Source organism: Lepisma saccharinum, chromosome 26, assembly GCF_977018435.1.
Source record: "Lepisma saccharinum chromosome 26, izLepSacc3.1, whole genome shotgun sequence".
NCBI classification, from domain to species: Eukaryota; Metazoa; Arthropoda; class Insecta; order Zygentoma; family Lepismatidae; genus Lepisma; species Lepisma saccharinum.
Window position 1 is genome coordinate 21180242 of NC_139254.1, and position 23329 is coordinate 21203570.

The 23329-nt window shown below is 37.9% G+C and overlaps 1 protein-coding gene and 1 pseudogene across 1 annotated transcript in view; both read right to left on the reverse strand.

The window, feature by feature from the left end:
* Positions 1-1058: 1058 nt before the first annotated feature.
* LOC145979577 (histone-lysine N-methyltransferase SETMAR pseudogene) lies at positions 1059-1496 on the reverse strand (annotated as a pseudogene).
* Positions 1497-3515: 2019 nt separating this feature from the next.
* LOC145979454 (phospholipid-transporting ATPase ABCA3-like) overlaps positions 3516-23329 on the reverse strand; it is a 128805-nt gene continuing 108991 nt past the window's right edge. Inside the window, exons 25-27 of the mRNA XM_083112359.1 lie at positions 20750-20966; positions 13668-13837; positions 3516-3821 (exon numbers count right to left, since the gene is read on the reverse strand). Coding sequence (XP_082968485.1) covers positions 3818-3821; positions 13668-13837; positions 20750-20966 — 391 coding nt within the window. The 3' untranslated portion in view covers positions 3516-3817. The remainder of the gene's footprint in view (positions 3822-13667; positions 13838-20749; positions 20967-23329) is intronic.

The following is a 23329-nucleotide window of genomic DNA, read 5'->3' on the forward strand; positions in this document are numbered from 1 at the left end:
CTGACCTTATATCTTAGTTCGTCTTGCTCTCTCCTACTCCATTTGCTTTTTATATTGTATTTCGGAGTCATCCATGTACCATCCTTGACCCAGGTTATGTTCCATCCAATTACATTGTGGTCACTGGTTGTCAGGTCTTTAACCCACCAGTTATTAAGGAACTGCCAGCCTTCGTAATCCACTAAAGTAATATCTATGTTCGATTTACCACCATTATTATTACAAAAGGTTGGTATTGAGGATTTCCTATTTGCAATATGAAGGTTGTTACTTGCAATAAGGTCTTCCATTTCCTTGCCTCCGTTATCAAGTTCCTCCCTATACCATAATGGAGATTTGGCATTGGCATCAGCACTTATCAGGACATGTGAATGTGAACCATTTTGGTGCCTAATTGCTCTCTCCACCATTTGTATATATGGCGATATTCTGTCTTTAAACTGACAGTAAATATTTATTAGAGTCCAGATTTTACCGCCCATCTCAGCATTTATCACCACACAGTGCGATGTTGAGCAGGATTTTCTCCAGGTAATTTGGATATCCTCATTTGTTACTAAAGTAACAGCTTTTGGTGTCTTGGAGTAAGCGAAGCACTTAGTAGATACAGGAAGTCCAACAATTTTCCCTTTGATATGGTAGGGTTCCTGGATCAACGCAATATCGATGATATTGTTTGTAACGTAATGTATAATCTCTTGCATTGCCAGCTTGGCACCTTGGGCATTATGTTGTATTACTCTTATATGATTTGAATTTCTTGTAATTGTCTTTCTTGTGTTATCCATAATTTATTTTAGATATTGCCCTGTCCATTAAATCTTGATACGTTGGACATAAATTCTTATTACAGTTTCTCTTGCGAAATTTACATGGTATACATATTTTAATATTACCCAAGTTACAATCCTGGTCATTATGCAATTCTCCACATTTCCTGCACGTGGTTTCGTTTCTGCAATGCTTACTGACGTGGCCGATATCACTTAAAGCATCTAGGAAGCGCTACATAGTCTTTAAGCCTTATTACTTTGAACGGTAGATAGAGTTTTTCTTTCTTAGTCAGGATGTTCCTCATGGCGTGACAGAAATGATGCGCAAATGGTGAGCCGCTGGCGTTTGTTTTCCTCGGACAAAACGTGAGGAACCCACTTACTGAGCTTCCAAGTCTTCCCAAGGTTGTGCAGATGCAATTGAATGGTTTCCTCCGACACTCCAAACCCTTGTGCAAGTTCTTTGCACGTTTGCTGTGGATCACGCTCGATGGTCTCCTTCAGCAGGGCTTCATCGACAGTGGCAGGGCATCCAGCTTGAGGCTTGTCCTGGAGGCTCTCATCGCCCGATGCAAATCGACTGAACCACTTTCGCGCTGTGCGCTCACTCACTGATGCCTCTCCAAACGCGGAGCATATCTTTCGAGCAGCGGCTGCAGCATTGCTGCCCAATTTGAACTCATACAGTAAACATGGCCGTAAAATGTCCTTTGACACAGACATGTTCCTTTCAGGATTGTAGTTCCTACAGACCTGCTGTCTATGAGACCAACACGTCTCCCAACTCTGCACTGACTGCCACTTGCCAGGAATGTAAACTTCGACATGCTCAAAAGGTGGTCATGCCCCTCCCCCCTTGCTTGGAATTCCCAAAAATATATGAACATCAAATACCGGAAAAGGTGGCCAAATGTAGAACTTACTTCTAAATAACATATGAACCCTTCTTACTGTTATACCCCCTTTTAAAATTCTGGACACCCTACCAGCGAGGTTACCACGAGGGGGGAGGTGCCCCAGCCAGAACCCCCCTCCCCCCAACTGGCATTAATGAAATATTGAATAATAAGGATCTTCACATCTTAGAGTAAGGCGATTTACATCTTATCTAAGTGAAGCATTCTGCATTTTACATTTTATCACTCAAAAATTAATTTTGTTTTCTGTTCAAGGTTCGAGTGGCGACTTGAGTGATTTTTCTTTCATTTATGCCATGTAATCATCAGGATTTACCTAAGTTATAACCAGTTTTAAGAACTGGAAAAAAGTGTTCAATGCCGACGAACTTGAAACATGAAAATTCTGAGGTCCACAAAACATCATCTATAGTACAGGAAAGTTATTATACTAGTGGATCGTCCGTTGGCAACATCAATTAGTGAAGGACATTCAAAGGTAGTTCAGAAAACCGACACCATATGCCAGTTGCTGTGGATGTATTGCAGTATCTTGTTATTCAGGTGCTGGCTTTTTGAAGTGGTGATGAGACTGCAGCAAGTTTTAACAGAGGAAATTTCTTGGAACTCGTGAATTTAATTTCAAATACAATGATATTACTTGGAAACGCATTGAACTTGGATCTCTCACAATTTCATTACAAACGAATTAATCTGCATACTGTGCACAATAAGCCAGGAAGTGAAAAGGTGTAAGTTGTTCTCTGATATGTGTGTCACTTTTTAGGATTCACTGCTCTTCAATTATTGGATGCAGGTTCACTCTTTGCATATATCAGAGAGATTCTCTTCAAGAACTCCATAGATGTATGTAATTAGCACATAAAATGAAGCTAGTGTTATGAGTGGTAGAGGTGACCATGGTCAGAATATTTCTTGAATTATGAGATAGCTGTACACTTTGCAAATTTGTATTCCTATTGATCTGAAAGCTGAACTGCAGATTTTGCGCAAAACTCTTCAGCATTACGAAAAGAGTGGGGGGAAAAATACTGCACCTAATGGATTTTGTCAGTTTCTTAGGAAAGATAAATTGGCATTTCACGAGGTTCAGAAACTATCTGTAACAATCCCAGTTTCCAGTGTTGCGTATGGAAAAACATTTTCATGCTTGAAACATTTTAAACATCTTGCTTGCAACAGAATGCGATGCCAGGCTGTCTCATTTGGCTGCTCCTGCTAATGAGGAGGAGGAATCATCTACACCATATTTCGTGCATGCATCACTTTTTAGAATATCAACTACATTAATTGGTTTTGTAGTCAACTCTTGGATGTACCGTAGGTAGTTGATGCATTCTCCAAAGCACATGCAAATAGGTCAACTGAATTTACTAAGTAACTTTTGTTGCATCTTATACTTGAGAAAATTATTTCCTTCCAATTTATATTTATTTTGCAAGAAAATTAAACTCTGCAAAACATTTTAATTTTCGTCATTTATATTATTATAGCTGGAATATTTTCGTCACTACTTTGATCTCAAGAAAGATGATAAATTTGGAATTCTACAAGAGATCAATCAATTATACTAAATGATATTAGATTAGGTACTACAAGTTTGTTAAAAGTTAACTTTCTGTGCAGATATACTAACTGGGAATGGATCTACAGAAAGTGATATCTAAACAAGTGTTAGTTCTAACCACTAAGCTATCAGGTAGGCCCAATGTTAGTTGGAAGTTAAGAGAGTTTGTGATCAATTTTCACAAGATTTTCTTTGATAAACACAGACACACACACATACACACTAAGTAAATAAAGACACAGGAACACATTAGTACAAATATATGTATATATTTAAAGCTTCATTGCATCACATCAGTTCTTTAAATTTCTTCTGCAAAATACAAATTTCATTGGAATGTAAGCAAATGTATTAAATACATTGTCAATACTGCCATATAAAAATCGAAAGCTCTTGCCATAATAATGAAAATACAAAGCAACATTGCTAAAAACATTACATGCACTTCAACCTATGCACAATCTCACAACAAAACAGTTTATCTTTACAAAATGAGTACTTTTGACCAATACCAGAGGGAGATACTTTCACTAATATGTTTTTGAGTTGAAAACAGACATTTACCTGTAAGAAATAAAAGTTTTAATACTAAACAATGCAAAGCTGTAAAATATTTTCTATTATTTAACCATTTTTGAATATATATATGTTGAATGCTTCCTCATGTTCAACAAAAAAGCACAAACAATATAACTTAAATAAAACCTATGCAACTGTCATACAGCATTTCTAAGTCAGTTTTCTTTATTGATATATGCTCTCAATTTCCCCTTAAAGGCAAGTTATACAGAGTTGGGTATGAAAAACCGGTCTGCCTCATCTCACTTGGTTTGAAATTAAATTTTCTCCTAATTTAATGTGTTTCAAAAACAAGAAGAGGTGCTAGCTACGGAGGGAAGGGTGACATGACGTGGCCAGATGGGAAGAGGAGTTGATTGGAAGAATGTAGAAAAATAATACTTTGAGACCAAATGAGTGAGAATGTTTTGACAAGATGAGACAGGCCAGTTTTTTGTGCTTTGAACATGCTGAAAACCATATTATGGACAAAAACACAAAGTGATAAATTCACAATTTTTTTCACTGATCTCTGTACCAAAGAATTAAATCAAAGCAATTCTGGCTTTCAACGCTCAAGTTTATGCCTAACCAACATTCATGGCATAATAAAAAAAAGTAAGTGTGTCAGCACTTGTAGCAGTGCATTCAGAAAACTAACAAATGAGGTGTTATAATCAATATGTTTCTGATATTATTTTCTGGATGTGTGTCGAATTCTAAATTCACCGAGCTGCAGGGATGTTGTGAAAAATTGATTTGCATTTTCAAGAAGGTTTTTGAACATCCATCCGAAGACAGGTTACTATAACGTTAGCGCATTACTCCCTGAAGTTGTAAATTTTTCTATGTTACTACTGTACTAGTTACTCTATCAGACTGTAACAAGGAAATGCAGCAGTTATTATTCTTGTATTAGTTATAGGCTTGAAAATTTGCCTGTTCCATTTTTGGAACATGAGGCAAAACCACTACCACTTGAACTAATATATTTCACCTTGTCTCTTTTCACTTGAAACCAGTTTCCAAGTCTGAGAATGCCCAAAACTTTACATGAAATAATGGACTTGCTAGACAGATGACAGCATAGAAGCAAGTGCCATAGTCATACAACCACCTGACAATTTGCTGACAATGCAAATTTGGACCCAGTGGACAAGTTTGCCAAGTTGCGACCTCTCATAAACAAACTAAATGAGAGATGTATGAAATTTGTTCCAAACGATACATGCTTTAGGTTGGGCTAATTCATGGTTCCTTACTTTGGTCGTCACGGGTGCAAACAGTTTATTCGGTGAAAGCCAATTCGGTTTGGCTACAAGTTTTGGTGTGGAGCAAAACGCCTACGCTACATTTGCTGGTTTCAGCCATATCAGGGTAAAAATCCGAACACCAAATATGAGTATTATGGTGTTGGTGCATCCATTGTCCTTAGGTTTCTTGAGGCATTTGCAGAGGAGCACCATGGACAATACCATTTTGTGTTTGATAACTTTTTCACCAGTATTGCATTACTTGTTAATATTAGTTGATTGGGTCATCAGGCAACAGGTAGAATGAGAAAAGATCGCATTGACAAAGCTCCACTGGAATTAGATGATGCTCTAAAGAAAAAATAAAGTGGTGCATTTGATTATCGTAGCGATGGCAAAGGCAATATCGTCTGCATATGGCATGACAACAGTGTTGTGACTGTTGCATCCTCTGGTGCTGGTGTCTATCTTCTGTGTCTTGTCAGTCGTTATTCTCAGAAACAGAAGAAAATACAGGTTCAGCAGCCACACATGATCACAGTGTATAATAAGTTTATGGGGGGGCGTAGCCAGAGCTGATGAAAACATTGACAAGTATTGAGCATCAATCTGTGGTAAGAAATGGTACTCCAGCCCTCTGTTGTTCTGTTTTGAACTGGTCTTATAAAATGCTTGGCAACTGCATAAAACATATGACGCAAAGCCAATCAATCTTCTGGAGTTTCGTCGTTGTGTGGCATGTCATTATCTGGAGATCCATGGCCATCCTGCAGAACCTGGCCGGAAAGGAATACCTTCTCAGAAGAGCAACATTGATTCACGTTATGATGGCATGAATCGTGTGATCATCAAGCAAGGAAAGCAAACACGCTGTGCTCAATGTCATAAGAACACCACTTTTCGATGTGAAAATGTGATGTTGCCTTACATGTGAAGTGTTCAGTTGAATATCACACTGAATAGTAACATTCTGAGACAAAATCCAGGATTTTTTACATTATGTACAAAATGGTAATGGTTTTGCCTAGTGTTTCATTTTTGGAACACCACATAACTCATAAACAGGATTAGATAAAAGTACTTTTCCTTCAAATTCTTGTTTTTTTATATATTTCTACCTAACATATGTGAATTTTATGCAAAAATTTGAAATTTTCAACCTCCAGCGTAAATGGGTTAATTTTCCAGGGGGGGGGGAGGGCAGGTGGTGGCCCTCCCTTCCGGATGTCCATGGAGATAAACATTAGTTCTTAAAAGCTCTGAAGGCTCTCCCATCAAATATGTATTTTTCCCTGGTATTAGTCAATTATTCTCTTTTCCAATATTGCATAAAGTTAATTCACCATTTTCACAGTTGCTGAAATACATATACAAATACACAATATATACAAAAAAGAAGGTATTGCTTTACTTGCGTCAGATCTATTCACTAGCTACCTAAATTATTTTAAATGTTATCTTCACTTTCAAAATAAATTACTCTATTTTTCAACCAACTCAACAATATATTACAATACGAAATGCAATAAAAAATAAATTAATATAATAATATGTAATGCAATAAAATTCATATATTTTAGCATGGAGTTTCAATTGTTTTGTTGATTAAATTTATTGATTTCAACTGAATTAACACACTACAACTTCCAGAAAAGAACTTGTGTGGGGAGAAACACCTTTCATGTAATTTTGAGATGAATACGTATATGTTTATGTGCATATGAGTTTCATGAAAAAAATTGTTATATTTCAGAATTTCAATATTCTCAAAACTATTTTAATATTCAGAGAACTCAACAATTCCAGTGTAAGTTTCAATTTATGGCAGCTAATTGTGCAGAATTTCATACCAAACTATGCCATTGCACAATCACTGTACAAACTACATGTAATATTGTTTATCTTCATTTCATTCATACAAATAAATTATCATACTTATATATTTTCCCTTTAAAAAATAAAACTCAATATGTTCCACTACATGCCACTTATCCTCCTGGCTAAAATTATTGCACAATTATCATTGCTTATTCACATAAAAAATACAATATCATCGTTATGAAGGCACACGAGTTCCTCTGAAATATACACAAGAATTATTCCAACAAAAATTTATCTTAATATAATTCAAATCAATCACAGCCATGAGAATTCAGTAATTATGGTTGCAATGTTCCAAATGGATGAAGAACGCATTTGCAAAGTCAAAACATCCAATATGAGGAACAACCATAAATGTTGAATTAACAACATAAGTTCTGTGATGTCATCTCTGCTGTTCTTTTGTAAAAACACTTCTAAATATTTCTGTACAATATCAAAAAGTTTTAAGAGATTGTTCCGGAGCATTATGAAATAATACAGTAAAGCTTATTTTTTAAAGCGCCACTTTATTCTTCTAGCAATATTTCATTCTAGATTCTCAGAACTCTTTTGAAGTTTCACTACCAATATACAAATGACTTAACTTGGTTAGTCCGTGTGCACCCAAAAAATGTAATTAGTTTGTGAAGCAAATTACATTTTAGTAGTGTACAGTAACTACACATGTAAGATTGTGTGTGTGTGTGTGTGTATCTTGCTAGTGTAAGCTTGAAAAATTTCTGTGGAACTAGGGCAAAAGATCACTAGAACTTATAAGATTTATTGTATTATTTTGTAATAATACACAGTGGTTATGTGAACTGTTAAGAAAAACATTTTTGGGAGTCTGATGTCTTGTGAACTGCGTATAATGCCAGTACAATGATTAACTGCATGCATAAATTCAAGAAAAAAAATTACATGGCACTATAGTCATTCCATAACCATAATTGGTCAACTTTTTTGGAGCAACAAATTTCGACTCGATGTGCCAAAGTATACATGTTATGCAACAGTTATTATTAACCGTCAATTACCTTAGCATTTACTATGGAGTGGGATAAAAACACTGGAAATTTGCACCTGAATTAGCAGATAAAAGACCTTACAGCTAATAAAAGGATATAAATTACTGAAAATTTATGTGAAAATTGTGGTTCAACCAGGAATCATACCTACATTTTTGGAATTGCAAGCCAGCCTCTCAACTCCCTATTTTCCAAAACTTAAGAGCTTCGGGTACATTTGTTTGTCTATACTTGGGATACCAGAACTACCTGTTATTGAACACCCTTGGGAATTATTGTCATTACAAAGTTGAAATGTATTTTTGTGGTATCACTGATATATATATATATATATATATATATATATATATATAAAATCAGATTATTTTTCTTAAGCTGTTGAAATGTTGAAGTATCTTGATGGTAGCAGGGACAATAAGTCGTAAGTAAATTGGTACAGGAACTGGTTGAAACCATATCAACTCAGGCCTAAATGCACAGGATGTGCCAAAATTACCAGTACATCTTTAATCCTTAATAATAATAACAACAATAATAAAAACAGAGATTGTAATGTTGCTTTGGGGATATGGACGAGTAACTCATGCCGATTTCTTGCTGATACATGGAGAATGTAGTTGGTGACGTGAAGGATGGACAGGAGGGAACTTCCTCTGGATACTTCAACCCCTCGTTGAAATTTTTTGGCCCTTGAGCAGGATGCTGCATATACAGGGTGTCCGGCTTAGACTTTTAACATTACAAAACAGTATAACTTTAGTTACATTCAACTTCAAATTAAACTTATTGTTTGTATGGGACTGGCAAACTGTGGCCATTTGCGAGAATCACCAGTACTTCGAGTTGACGTGAGGTGCATGTGCGTGTAACGCATAAATTCCAAGATGGCGGAGTGGACGGTTCAGCAGAAAGTGTTCTGCGTTCATTCACTGGCAGCAAACAAATCTGTAAAGCTTGTTCAACGTGCTATTCGGTGTGAATTCAATCTTCAACGTCACGAGAATGTTCCTTCCTATTTGAGTATTGCTAAGTGGGATAAACAACTAAGAGAAACTGGAAGTGTTGTGTCGGTGCGCGGGAAGTATGCGAAGTGGAAGGTATCAGAGGAAAACATTGAAGTGATTTGCACTGCATTCACATGAAGTCCAAAAAAATCAATAAGACGTGCAAGTTTAGAGCTCAACATTCCTCAGTCTACTATCAATGATGTTGTGCACAAAAGGTTACGTCTACAGGCATACAAGATCCAGTTAGATCAACAAAATTATCCTGATGATAAACCTAAAAGACAGACATCTTCGGGCAAAACGTTAACCGAAATTGACAACAACAATGCTTTTCTGGACAAGGTGTGCTTTTCTGATGAACCTTCATTCCACACGTGTGGTAAAGTTAACAAGCAAAATTGCCGTATTTGGAGAAGTGACAATCCTCATGAGTTTCGTGAAATTATGAAAGACTTGCCAAAAGTTAATGTGTGGTGTGGGTTAATGAAAGAGAAGATAATAGGCCCCTTCTTCTATGCTGAAGAAACAGTGAGAGGAACGAATTATTTAGACATGCTTCAGCATTATGCTGTGCCTAAAATGCCTCCAGAAACCATTTTCCAACAAGATGGAGCCCCGGCACATTCTGCCATCATTGTACGAGAATTTCTCGATGAGCATTTTCCAGAAGATGGATAGGAAGAGGATCTAAACCACTTGCTTGACCTCCGCACTCGCCGCATCTTCCCCCCCTAGACTATTTTCTTTTGGGGGTTCATCAAGGACCAAGTCTACAGTATGCCCGTTGAGAACTTGGAAGATCTGCGTAACAGAATTCGTCAGGCAATTAACAATGTGACCCCTCAAATCCTAGTGAATACCTGGACGGAATTGGAATATCTGTTCGACATCTGCCGTGCTACAGGTGGGGGCTCATATCAAGGTTGTGTGAAGTGCTGGTGATAAAATTTTGGTAATAAAATTGGGTTTCTCTGCAAAATTATGCTCTTTTGTAATGTTAAAGGTCTAAGCCGGACACCCTGTATAATAATATATCTATGTCTCAAAAGAAAGCTCTTGAATTTCTTAAAATATCACATGAAGCGATGTCACCTGATGACTTCAACCCTTAGGGAGATTTCACACCGAAGGGACACGCATGCTGCTTGGGAACGAGTCAATCAGAGGCAACATTCACAATGCACAAGCCTGTCTTTCATTGGTAAAATCCCTAAGCAAAGTCTGTCGCTTTGGTGTGAATACTCCTTTAGATGCTGAGGCTGTTATTAGCATGAATTTTGAATTGTGAAAAGTTGAGAGCTTCCCCCACCTACTATGTCATACAGCCATGACAACAATCAAATTCCTCACGAGACATTTAATAGCTCTTGTATCAGTACAAAAATGTGCATCCAGAACATAACCCAATCTACAGTATGTTCCCAAAAATTGTATTAAATTACTTCACTCATCGAGATCAAGGTTGTTCCAGCAAAAGGTTTAACAGTTAAAGGTGTTTTTGATGTCAGTTACCATAAACTTCCCACATAACTTTGGCATGGTTGGACATGATGGTGTTTTCCCTACCATATCCAAACTGGAAATTTTGTTGGATCTGGGTACAGACTTGATCTCCATGAACCAATCAAACCACTGCATCTTGTCTTGTGGGGGATCATTTAACTCAATTGTGATGTTGCCACATTCAATATCTGTATCACATTGTATTTCTTTCTTTACCAAGGCTTAAAAGTGTCCAGATAATTCTGGGAAACCCTGTATAATTAATCTGAATAAATGCTATATACAAATATATATATATCTATATCTACAAAAAGGGTTTATAAACATATCAACAAAATATTTACAACGAAGCACATGCACATTCAATAATGAGAAAATTCTCTCAGATCTTTTTCACTTGCTACATACGTAACTGTACTTGCAATGCATAAACCTTTGGTCAAATCTGTAGAAGAGTATAAATAACAATGCTGCCATATCTATAAACGCTAGCGCTAACAAGTTTGAAAAACAGGAGAAACAACATACATACATCCTACACATACACCAACACAAAATATAGGCCATAGCTAGCTTGAGATTGCAATTAATTTCATTCGTTAAGCACTCCATCATTTAGTAATACCACGATGAACCTCCGGGGTTTCGACGCAATGTTAAAAATCAGAAAATAAAGTTACGACAATCCAGTCTTTTGTATTTGGTGCCATATGTGCTCACTTTTTTCTTTTAGTTTGCGTGCTTCATGCTTGGCAGCGCTGTCATCGCTTTTGTAAAAATGGCATATTCTCAAGGAGAAGCATTGACAAACCTGCGGAAGTCGATCAGGCAAGCCACCTCATAGCCCACATATCACTTCTTCCTCTGGTGATATGTTAAGGGCGCAATTTACTCAACGAAGGTACCAAACATGAATGCTTTGCGTGACTGAATTGTTGCTGCCATTGATACCATCCCTGACGACGTGCTGCTGTACGAAATGGAATACCGGCTGGACATTCTTCGTGTCACTAAAGGTGCTCACATAGAAGTGCGGTAATTTTTTGGTAATTTTTTGTAAGAAACTTTTTGAGTTGCTCTTTGCAATAAAATTACCAAACAATATGCAGGTGTGTTCGTTTTAATTTCCCATCACTTCAAAATCCAGGAGGTTCATCGTGTACACCCTGTATGCATTTTCAATACATATCACACACACACTTTGTTAACAATAATCAATCCACATACCAATTTCTATATACTTAAATCAATTGAACAACTTTGGAACTCCATAAAGCTTCAAAAATTCATTTTTGTACGATATTCGCCATGTATCACCATGCCAAAATTTATACATTTTTATCAATTCATATGGAAATTTGTCAACATGTGAATCTATACAGTGAGAAGTATAGAACAAGTTTTTCGTTCACGTCAGCAGTGTATCCAGGTACTACAGAACATATGCACTAACAAAAAACACTAAGTGCTAAGTATGAAAAAAGTGTTTCACATCTATTGATTGAAGAACTGAAGAGATTAGAAATCCACATAATACACAGTGATATTATTTCCAGAATTTAAAATCACAATTTGTAACTTCCAACTGTCTTAGAATATTACACAACAAAGGAAATGGAAAATATGATTATCCAACCTCATAAAGACATGAAATACGACTTGTGTATGCACCTGACTATTCAATATACTTTGCACATTGCAAGCATGAATCATATGAATTTAGTCCGACTTGTGGGAAAACACTTCTTCCATTTTGGAGTTAATAATCATATGAAAGAAGAAAATAGATAACTTTTAAAAAGTGGTGATATTTTGAGTTCTCAACAATGCTTGGATTACTAAAGAAATGTTTATGTCTTTTACACAGAAATGGACAGATATGAAATTTGAACTGCAAACAATAAAGAACCAATATAAAATTTACTGATAATTTGCCGATCTGATATAAAATTGCAAATGAGCCATGATGACTACAGTGAAAGGAGAGGTGGGGGTAAATTGAACCCACAGACACAGGGCCACATTGCACCGTGAATGCATTTATGCCTGTATTAAATTAATATTGTTGGTTTTTACACCACTGTCATCAAGTCAATACTGATTACTAATAAGTCTGTCTGCCTTCGTTGTGACCTTTGGAAAATAAGCTACATTTTTAGACATCTACTTTGCGAAACCAGGGTGCATGATTTATTGATTTATATTCTCAAAGATAATAACAAAAAGGCAGAATTCTGCACTAAATTACACGTATTTATAAAAAAATATCTGACTGGTAAAAATATCAGCAATTTAATTGATAAACCGATATTAGCTGATACAAATAGAAAACCAATTAATCTGGCCCATCTCTATTGTAATTAAAATTTCAACATCCACTACAAATTAGCAATGTTAGCCTAACTTACTTCAACCTTTTCCTAGCATTTCTTATCACCACACACCCAGAATAATGGGCTTTTTAATTGAGAACCTTAATTTTATCACATTCTTTATAAAATACCAAACAGCAAGGAAGCTTAAGTGAAACAAAATGCATTGTCTGAAAATATTCAATATGAAATGGACAAAAAAGTATGAATGCTTTCGATGTTTTTCACCCTTTTGCAGCAGCGGCTGGCGACTCTGAATTGGGTGAAGGGCTAGTAGGATAAAAAAAAGGTAATAGAGAAAATTAGACAATAGTTACACATACATAATAGAAAATGGGGTTTCTAGTAAGTGTGTAACTATTCATCTGATTTTCTCTATTATCCTATTTTTTCCTACTAGCCCTTCAACTAATTCTGAGCCAGCGGTCGTCAAATGCACTTTTGGCACTGCATTGATACAATTATTTTTCAAAAAATTAAATGCTCCACAAATTCATCATAACCACGAATTAAAGCAAAAGTGCATAAAAACACAACATATGATACATAATAACAAGTTACATATTTGCTGGTATGTTTATTATACCTTATTAAACATATTTATTTGCTAATACATATCACCAGCAAATATTAACATACAATCCCCATTTACACTACAGCACACTCATCCACATTTACAAGTAATACAAAACATATATACTGGTATTACTGGTATAATAAATTGACTGTGTCCATTCTAAGTGCTGCCCATTTTGATTTTGCATAAATACAGTTAAGAGGAATAACTATGCCATGGTGAATTACTTAATCTTTTCAGTTTACTCACGGTACATGGACTTTCTGGAACTGTGCAAATGAGAGGAACACCTGTTCCAGCGTTGTCTGATTTGTGGTGTAATCTTCAATCAAAGCATGGTTGCTCTTGATCTCTTCAATTGTTGTGAATAAATGCGACCAGGACAGCTCAGTATCTGCTATGTGGTACTCTAGCAAGTTCTGAAATTTCAAGAAAACACTACATATTACAAGCCCCTTAACCATAGTAAAGACATGTATTAAGGTCTATGTACACAAGGGTTATGACTTTTTGTAGAATAATTGATTTCCTGTGTCATAAATCGATGAACTTTTGTTCAAAGTTAATGAAAAAGGGTTTAATTCTTTTTAGTTTTGTAAAAAAAGTCACCCCCAATACGAAATTTCTAACATCGTATATAAGTAGTATATGCATTTTGCAAGTAGTGGCACTATGACTTTCTAGAGCCTTCTAGAACTTTTTGAAACTTTCTAGAACTTAGTAGAAGTCTCTTGAACTTTCTGGAACAACCATTGTTTTAGAGTATATAAGCTTCCCGATTGAGCAGCGGAAATTGTTTTTTCTGCAAGATCTCTGTCCCCCTTAATAATGCCCTCTTGCTGACAGACAAGTCAGAGTCGTCTTAATGTCCTCTTTTTCGAGTCCTAAAAATGGTCTGGGCAGGTTTTTAGGAAAATGGAGAAATGTCCTCTTCTTTGGGGTATAGACAACTGCTTCAATTTCAAGATTCGTAACAAAATTTTATATTTGTAAATAATTGTTATTTTCGTGTTCAATTTCAAAGTAAGGAAATACAACACCCTCAGTTGCAAGCGCAAAGACAATAAACTTTCCTTCCAACAAAGAATGAATATAGTTTATGCAGTTCATTTTTATGTAATATTTTTCACTCCCGTGCTTGTTCATCTCCTTTACGTCCAAATATTGTTCTTTATTTTCAAAAACTCTCAATTTATGTTCTTCTTTTTAACTCGGAGACCTAGTTTCACAACCTTATGATACTACCGGCATAGTAAATAAATATTAGAATATTCAGACATTTGCCTGTAATGAAGCCTTATACTGAAATGGTGTAAAATTATTTTATAGGGGTGTGTGATCTACAAGCTCACCAAAACAGTAGTAAACACAAAACTGATGTTCGAGATGATGCATCTAAAAATGTCATCCTTTTTAAAATTATGAAATCTAAAAATGTCCTCTTTTTTTAGTTTGTCATCTGGTAACCATAGGTGAACGAGGGTCTGGGACCTGCACCTAAGACCAGTATAGTCCTCTGTGGGTTATTTTTGTCCTGTGCTTGTCCTTATTCGTTCTGAGTGCCCCTTCACAGCCTCAGTTTTTAACTAGGATATAGAAATTTTATCCTCAGAGACAGTATGATTTTAGTTCACGTTAACTAATCTACAAAGGCTGTCGCAGAGAAGGTGAGACAAATTTTTTCATGGCTTGGCAACACTGCCTATGGTTTCGGCACTAGTCACGTCGTGTAGGATGACTCATTCTGTTTCCGTAGCAAGTTGTCACATGTTGCGAAACCACGTCAGTGAGCAGCTGTGTTGATTTACGTGGAACGTGTTTCGTTTACCCCTCCAGGTTTTTGTGTATAACATTGCTTTTCGCGGTGAGTATTCAAGATGAACAGCGACATGCCATAAAATTTTGTTGGCGTTTAGGTAAAAGTGCTGCGGAAACATATGCAATGTTTCAACAGGCATATGCCGATCAAGACAGACTGAGTAGAGCCACAGTGTACCGATGGCACAAGTTGTTCGAAGATGGGTGCGAATCAGGCGCTTTGCTTCCACATCCTGGACAAAGACCGTCCATGATTAACGAGACGCTAGTGAATACTGTTGCAGCAATTATTCGTGATGATAGGCATATGTCCGTGAGAGAGCTAAGTGCACATTTGGGCATATCGAAGGAGAACGTCTACTGAATTTTGCGTGATCATTTGAAAATGAAGAAGGTTTGCTCCGTATGGGTACCACATTTTATTACAGCAGAACAGATGCAGCAGCATGTGGATGTTTGCACCCAGTGGAAGAGACGTATGGAAGATGAACCCCTCATTCTGGATCGAATCATAACTGCCGATGAAACATGGATCCATTCCTTTGACCCGCGTACAAAACAAGAAAGCAGCACATGGAAGTTGCTACAGTCGCCTCGCAAGAAGAAAGTGCGGCAACAGAAGAGCGCAGGTAAGATGATGCTAATCGCATTTTGGGATCGAAGAGGAATGGTGTACCAACACATTTTCCCTCCCTGGCAAACGGTGAATGCAGAGTATTACCAGAGTCATTGAGACTCTGCGGCAGCACGTAGCAAAAAAGAGGCCGCATTTGAAGAACTCCTTTATATTGCACCACGATAACGCATGCCCGCATACTGTGCGGGCTTTTCAGGATTACGCGACAAAGAGAAAAATAGAAATTTTCCCACATACAGCATACAGCCTGAACCTTGCACCCTGCGACTTTTGGCTATTTCCACTTTTAAAGGCTGCTTTACGTGGTCGTCACTACATGACGAACAAAGAAGTGATCACCGCAGCGCAAGTTTTCTTCAGTTCGCTACCTGACGATGAATTTTCAAAAACATTCACAAAGTGGCAGGAGCGTATGGACACTTGCTTAGCTGTCAATGGTGCCTATTTTGAAAAAGATGTATGTCTACTCGATATGGATGATTCTGAATAAAAGTTTTGTGGTTTGTAATATTTTTGTTACATTTTAATGATTCTTGGAGGGGTCCATGTACATGCTTGTCTTTTAACTGCTACGCAGTCATGACTTTTTGACCTATTGCGCTCATTTTGGTCTCAATCGGCAGCTAATGAACCATATTTTCACCCTCGTACATTTGCTAGCCAATGGAAGTCACTCTTTTCCTATACAGGAATTAGTCTCACCTTCTCTGCGACAGCCTTTGTACGACTGTATTAGTTTTAGAAATTGGGTGAGAAAGGTTTTAACAGATATACAAGGGTAAATAAAAAAAAAGTGAATTTAGCTGTACAATCAATTGTTTTGCATGTGTGTAATTATAATTTTTGTATGTTGTAGGTGTCGAGGTGTAGTACGTCTGACAGCCACCAGTGTGCAGCATGTTGTTTCTTCCGTTGAATAGGCCAGTCGAAACATTGCGCAGCAACTGGAACATTACACAAAAGTAGAGGTGCGTAGTGTCATGCCACTGTGTTTTGGGACCGTCTTGGTGTTATTCATGTGGAGTTCCAGCCACAGGGTACAACAATTACAGCCGAGAGGTACTGCCGAACTATGAACAGACTTAAAAACGCAGAGGAGCACTATGATAGGGTGTGGTGTTCTTGCGAGACTGCATACAACCGAACACACCCATGCACACATCAGTCGTTAAGTGGGAGGTTCTTTAACACCCTCCGTACAGTCCCAATCTCGCCCTCTTGGACTACCATCTGTTTGGACCCCTGAAGAAACACCTCCGTGGAAAACGTTTTGGCACAATTCAAGGAGTGCAAGAGGCTACCGTTACCTGGCTCAACAGTTTAAAGCAAGAATTTTTTGCGACCGGGAAATTTCGGAATAATTTCAATATTCACCTTACTTTTTGATTCTCCTTTGTATTTTATTTCCATGTTAAGTCCCTGTCCTCAGTTCTGTTTTACTTGAGGGGCTTATTGTGTGATGGGGAAAAATAGCCTATGTGCTGATGAGTTCATAATACAGTCAACTCTCAATTCAACGACCTTTCACAGTTCCCGGGAAAAGGGTCGTTATTTCGAAGGGGTCGTTATTGGAATTTGCACCAATTTTCAGCTTAAAGGGAGCTCAAACGGACACAAAGATGCCTAGGAGATGATAACACCATTTATCCTGGTAGTTATACAACCTGTTATGCACAGGATGCATGTTGTGAGAAGGAAAATAGAACATGAAAAAGTTTTCACAAAAGAGAATTTAAAATAATGTTACTTTGTTTCAATTGTGCACAGTCGTTGCTTTTAAAGGAAATTCTTACAATTCTAGTTCATGAGAAACCTGTTTGCACTGAGACCAATGGAAAGGAAAACAATCTCTCTCTTATTGCAAGCGAAACTCGAAGAATCTTGACACCAGTCATACTGGTGCCAGCAAAAGTCGGGAGATAATCGGGCAGAATGAATGTTGGATTTTATACCGGTCTACTGGAGCATTGTCTGTTACAAGATTAACTGGTAAGATTAGATCTCTCGGGAGAAACAACACAACCTCTCTAGGTACCAGACAAAAAAAAAAAATAAATAAAGGCAGGGCTGTAATTTTAGTTCTGGTTTGGCTGTGTAAAATACATCGTAAAAAAAAAGTCACTTTTCTTTGCTTCAACCAACTTCATTCACCCTCCTTCCCCATTCAAGGGAGCAGTCCAAACTCCTTTATTGACTTGCATTGTAATCCAGCGTGAAAAAGGAAACGTGCAACTTGCGATCTGTTTTCACCCAATGTGTATTCTAGGACAAGACCAGTACATTAAACAGCGTGGCAGTCGATAATCATTCGGGTTTGGAATTGAATTTCACTTTAAACTGTATATTTAGTCCCGATTAGCCCATCAGCATAAAATGAACTGAAAACAAGCTTTATGAAACTGTGCATTTTCACATATCAAAATGGTAGATCGTTATTTACTCTCACGTTAATCGACGATTTAATGTTGGATTTAGGAGTATTCTCGATGTCAAACACCCACCCCTCCAAACGTTTTCCCCTTGAATAATGTCTTTTTAATCAGTCTCAGCAACCATTCCTACATTGAACACTTTTTTTTTTCCTCCACATGAATGGTTCTGAAGAAAAGCGGATGCAAATTAAATTTACAGATTTGCTTATCAGAAGGCCCAGAGCATGAAGTTATTTTAACTCTTGTTTTCCTTTCTGGAGATCGAATTTCGTTATTGTCAAATCAAAACATCTTTGCGAGATTGAAAACAATAACTTTTGCCTTCGCGCTGGATGAGTCATCGGCGCTGGATGAGTCATTGCTGTTATCGACAAGCAAGGGCTTTGCAGACGCTAGACAAAACACTGGCGCCAGCTGCATCGTAAAAACAAGGAGACCGGCTGGAAGTTCGAGCAACAGGTGGCAGGTGGCGGAAGAGAAAAGTCCCAGCATTTTAAAGATAACGCAACTGTCGGAACTTTTAACAGCAGTGTAAAGAATAAAAAAAACAACAACTGAAATCTGCAATTATCAACATTACCGTGCACACCAGTGGCGGAGAATGAGCTGGGGAAAGGGTAGAGGGTCACTTTTTTTTTAATTGTTCTATGGTTTTTGTTCGTTTTCAAGAGTATATCCAGAACTGGTTGCCCCATTTTAGACGTCAAAGGAAAGGAAGAGGTGGTTCCTTTTCCACTCTCGCCTGTAATCAGCCCGCATCAGCAAGAAAATCGTGGCTGAAACAATCTGCATCGCCCCCCCCCCCCTCCCCTTGCTGACAGAAAAAGAGGGAGAAGTCAGTCAGCCAACGGAACACTTTTTTGGCAGATATTAGGACATCGACACAATTAGGAAAACGTATGAAGTGGGAAACGGGAGTTATGATGCACGTAAGATCGAAGTAAACTTTTGTGGAAACCTGGATGACAACACATTAAGCGGGTTGACGATCTTTACTTCACCTATGTGGTTTTGATTATCTCTAACAGTTTTGCTTTTTATGAAGTGTTGCAGGGAACAAAGAACACGTTTTGAATGAAAGCGGTTACCGGAAGTTGTCGGCTACAAGGCCGAAAGTTGCTCACTCACGTGAACCTGCTGAACTCTAGGTCAGAGCTGGACAGATGGGCCAGACTTCCAGGCGCCAAGCATCTGTATTTTCGAACATTTCTGTGATCTGATCTCTCAAGGTGATGTATTTATCGATGAAAGAGCTTGACCCGCCATATACATTGGCAAAGACTGCAAGTCCAGCAGTCATTTCCCCCCCCCCCCCCTCCCCCGCGAGTTTTCAGGAGCTCTTAGGAGAAGGAAACAAGTCAAGTCGATTTAAAATAACATCCAAGCACATTCGATCTTCTCTTCTCGCGCATCCAAGAGAAAGCGTGGCAAAACAAGCCTGGCACGTTGGGTAGCGGCCGTCGGGTGCAGGGTAACATTGGTGCACTTGAGGGAGGGGAGGGCAGAGGTCAAGTGCTATTGGATATGACTCAAGCATGGTGTGGTGGTGTCTATTTTTAGTTCAGACCTAATTGTGAGCGGTAGAGCACTCGTAAAGGGAATGAGTGGAGGAAAAAACAACGCAGTTTTCGGCCGATTTCCTTCAATTTTTCAACTTTTTTTTCCCAAATTTTTCTATTTTTTTCTAAATTTTTCACGGTTCCCGGGAAAAGGGTCGTTACTTCGAGAGGGTCGTTATACCCAGGGTCGTAGAATCGAGAGTTGACTGTATATAAAAGTCAACAATATGTAAAAATGCTTAATCAGTGTAGAAGAGAGCTAAAAACAGGTGACCTAAATTAAATAAATCTAATTAATAATAACCTTACTACAATTCACAAAAGAACCATTTCATCTTTCCTGAAAATTCCACAAGTATACAACACGAGCGATGGTACAGTCCACACAATGAATAACACAGTAAATACATCGGGTTTGTTCCTAAAGTTCCCAAACTTTAGAATTAGTGCACAAGCAAGAGTAGCACAATGCATATTTGCTGTGTTGTGCAACTTAGTGGCAACACTGGGAAGTAGCCTAGCAAAAATGGCACTGCAATAGTATGCTCAGTCATCATACAGCACCTGCTTGTAATTTCTGTTGCAATTAAAAATGGGGGATTTTTATGAATGTGTCAAATTCAGGAAATCTCTCACAGAGACAGTTTAAATCTTATAAATATCAAAATTTCACAAATTGAAATTATCTATATACAGTGGAACCCCAGTGTTATGTTACCTGATTTTAAACTTTTGTGAATTTTAAGTTCTCTAACTACCACCACCTGAAGAACATATAATTGAGGTTCCACTACATATATCTCCAGACAAAAAATTGCACAGAACATGAGACACCTTAAATAATGTATCTCCTCCCTACAAATGCCCAAAATATTTATAACATACCTGATGTTCCTGCTTCAAAATACAGTACCCAAATTTCCTTCTGACAACTTGCTTCAGTGTTTTCACCTGCTCCTGCTCGTGGCCCATGCGCAATTTGAATGTTACTGTGTAGCCCTTTCCATACTTGTTCTTCAGATACTGAATGCTTCCCAGGCACACAAATTTCCCATTGACCATTATAGCAACTCGGTTACACAATTCTTCACACTCTTCCATGCTGAAATAAGAATAAATGGCTTAATAATAAGAATAAGCTCCAACCATCAATTAGTCACCACCTGTCCCCTAGCTGTTGTGCACGAAACACCAATAGTTCATGAAATGACTTCTGTCTCCAAACATTTTCCGTTCATCTAAAGAAAAAAATAAAATAAAGAGTCCCATTCTTTAAAATCTCTTTAAATCTGTCTTCCCTGTCTACAAATAAACCATGATAATCATTTTACTAATGAGACACTTTCAAACTCATGTTTCAGTACAAACATAAATGTCTGCCACATTTTTCTAAGCAACAGTATGTTTGAAAAGTCACCTTCGATATTACATCACATGGTGGGACACCCTATATTGCTGAGGGAGTTGGCACAAATCCTTGTTGGTATACTGTAAATCTCAAGAAGCATTCAAGGGTTGAAACTCCAACCCTCATAATTCTAAAATGATGGCAGTAAATGTACAAGGCATGTACTGAAAGTCGTAAGGCTCTCACGCCTTGAGCATTTTGGTTGGTTGAAACCACAGATATGGCAGGTACAGCCACCTGTTGTCCACTGTATCAACCATGTGCTGGTGCATGTGCACTTTCGCTGCCAATGCTGTCTGTAGGAGAAAAATGGCATCCACAGAAAGTTTGTCTTGTCAACATGCTGTCATGGAATGTCTCGTTATAGGTCTTGTCTAGTCTTACAGCGGCTGGTCCTCATGGTGGCAAGGGAAGTGGGGAGCAGAGAATGCACCGCAGATCAACCAGACAACATCAGTGGCACTGAGAGTTACGACACTGCGGGAGGAAGTACTACGTCCACCTTGTTCTACAGGCTGCTGAGTTTTTTATCAGATTGGTCGCTTCCCTGCTCCCCACTTCCTTTACCAGCATGAGGACCGGCTGCCGTAAGAGTAGACAAGACTTATAGTGAAAACGAGAAAGCTACATAAATTCATCAGTGTTTAGAGAACTTCTATGGAGATGCCTGCATGGGTTACAGTAAGTGAAAAGGCGAGTGAAACATTTTAGAACTGGTAACACAGACATTGTCAATAAGTCTTGTAGAGGCATACCGAAAACCGCTTCCATGTGCAACAACATGGACCAGATTGACAAGGTTATCCAAAGTGACAGGAGGATAACTGTAAGAGAAATTGCACATTATCTGAACATTGGACACAGTGCTATACAGGACATTACAAAGATTCTTGGTTATCACGAAATTTGTTCAAGAAGGGTGCCAAGGCTTCTAAAAAAATGACTACAAATACGTTTGACCACCTGCTCTGCTATGAAATTGATGGTGACCAATTTCTGAACAATATAGTGACTGGTGATGAGTAGAGCCCGGATTTCCATGCACAAACAAACAGCAAAATATGCATGCAAATATGCACGAAAAATATCAAAAATATGCACTAAGATATGCATGAACAATATACAATTATTTTTTTCCAAACATCTTACCTTAATGACCTCTGTTGCAATGAACTATGAACGTCTTCCTTAGGTTATGCTGTAAAACCTCTGCGTTTATCAGTGAGAAACGTTTTGTAGATCGAGAAGTTCCTTTCTACATCAGCAGAAGTCACTGGTGCATGTGAGAAACACCAAACTTCCTCCTGTGTTAGGTCCTCTTCCAAGTCCACATTTTCACCATTCAGTACATTTGGAATGTCACAGATTGTTCTGTACCCGGGATTTTTGTCTAATACCTGGCGAAGTTTTTCTGACTCTATTTTGGTAACACCGTGAGTTTTACTGGACAAAGTTTGCGATACTTCGCTCAACAAGAACAGTGAATGCTGCAAAGGATTATTACGGGACTCTAACTGTGTAATAATTGCAGGTATACTCGAGAAGTGGTTGTGTATGTACTTAATTTCGTTCTCAATGCCACTTCTAGAGAAACATTTCTGTGACACACAAATAGCGGCTGCATCTTCTGGTTTTAGTGAGTCTATGATTGCCTTCACTTCATTGAAATTTTCTGCATAATACGACATCTTCTAGCCGCGAGTCCCATCGTGTTAATACCGGTTGCGGAGGTAACGGAACATTTTTCGCCAGTTCGCGAAAGAGACGTACTCGCGAAGGAGCTTTCACAAATACTTTCTTTACATTTGATATATTTGATACTTCCGGGTATTGGTATCTGATTATTTCTGCTACGCGATGAAGACCGTGTGCAAGACAAGTCAGATGGACTAATTTAGGATACAACACTTTCAAACCAGATGCTGCTTTGACAATGTACAATGTACAAATGATTCAAACAGTACCACATTGTCATTCTGGATGTGATCTGGCCACAACAAAGTTAACGAATCGTTAAGGAATTTGGCAATGGTGGAATGATTCACTTTCTCAAACAC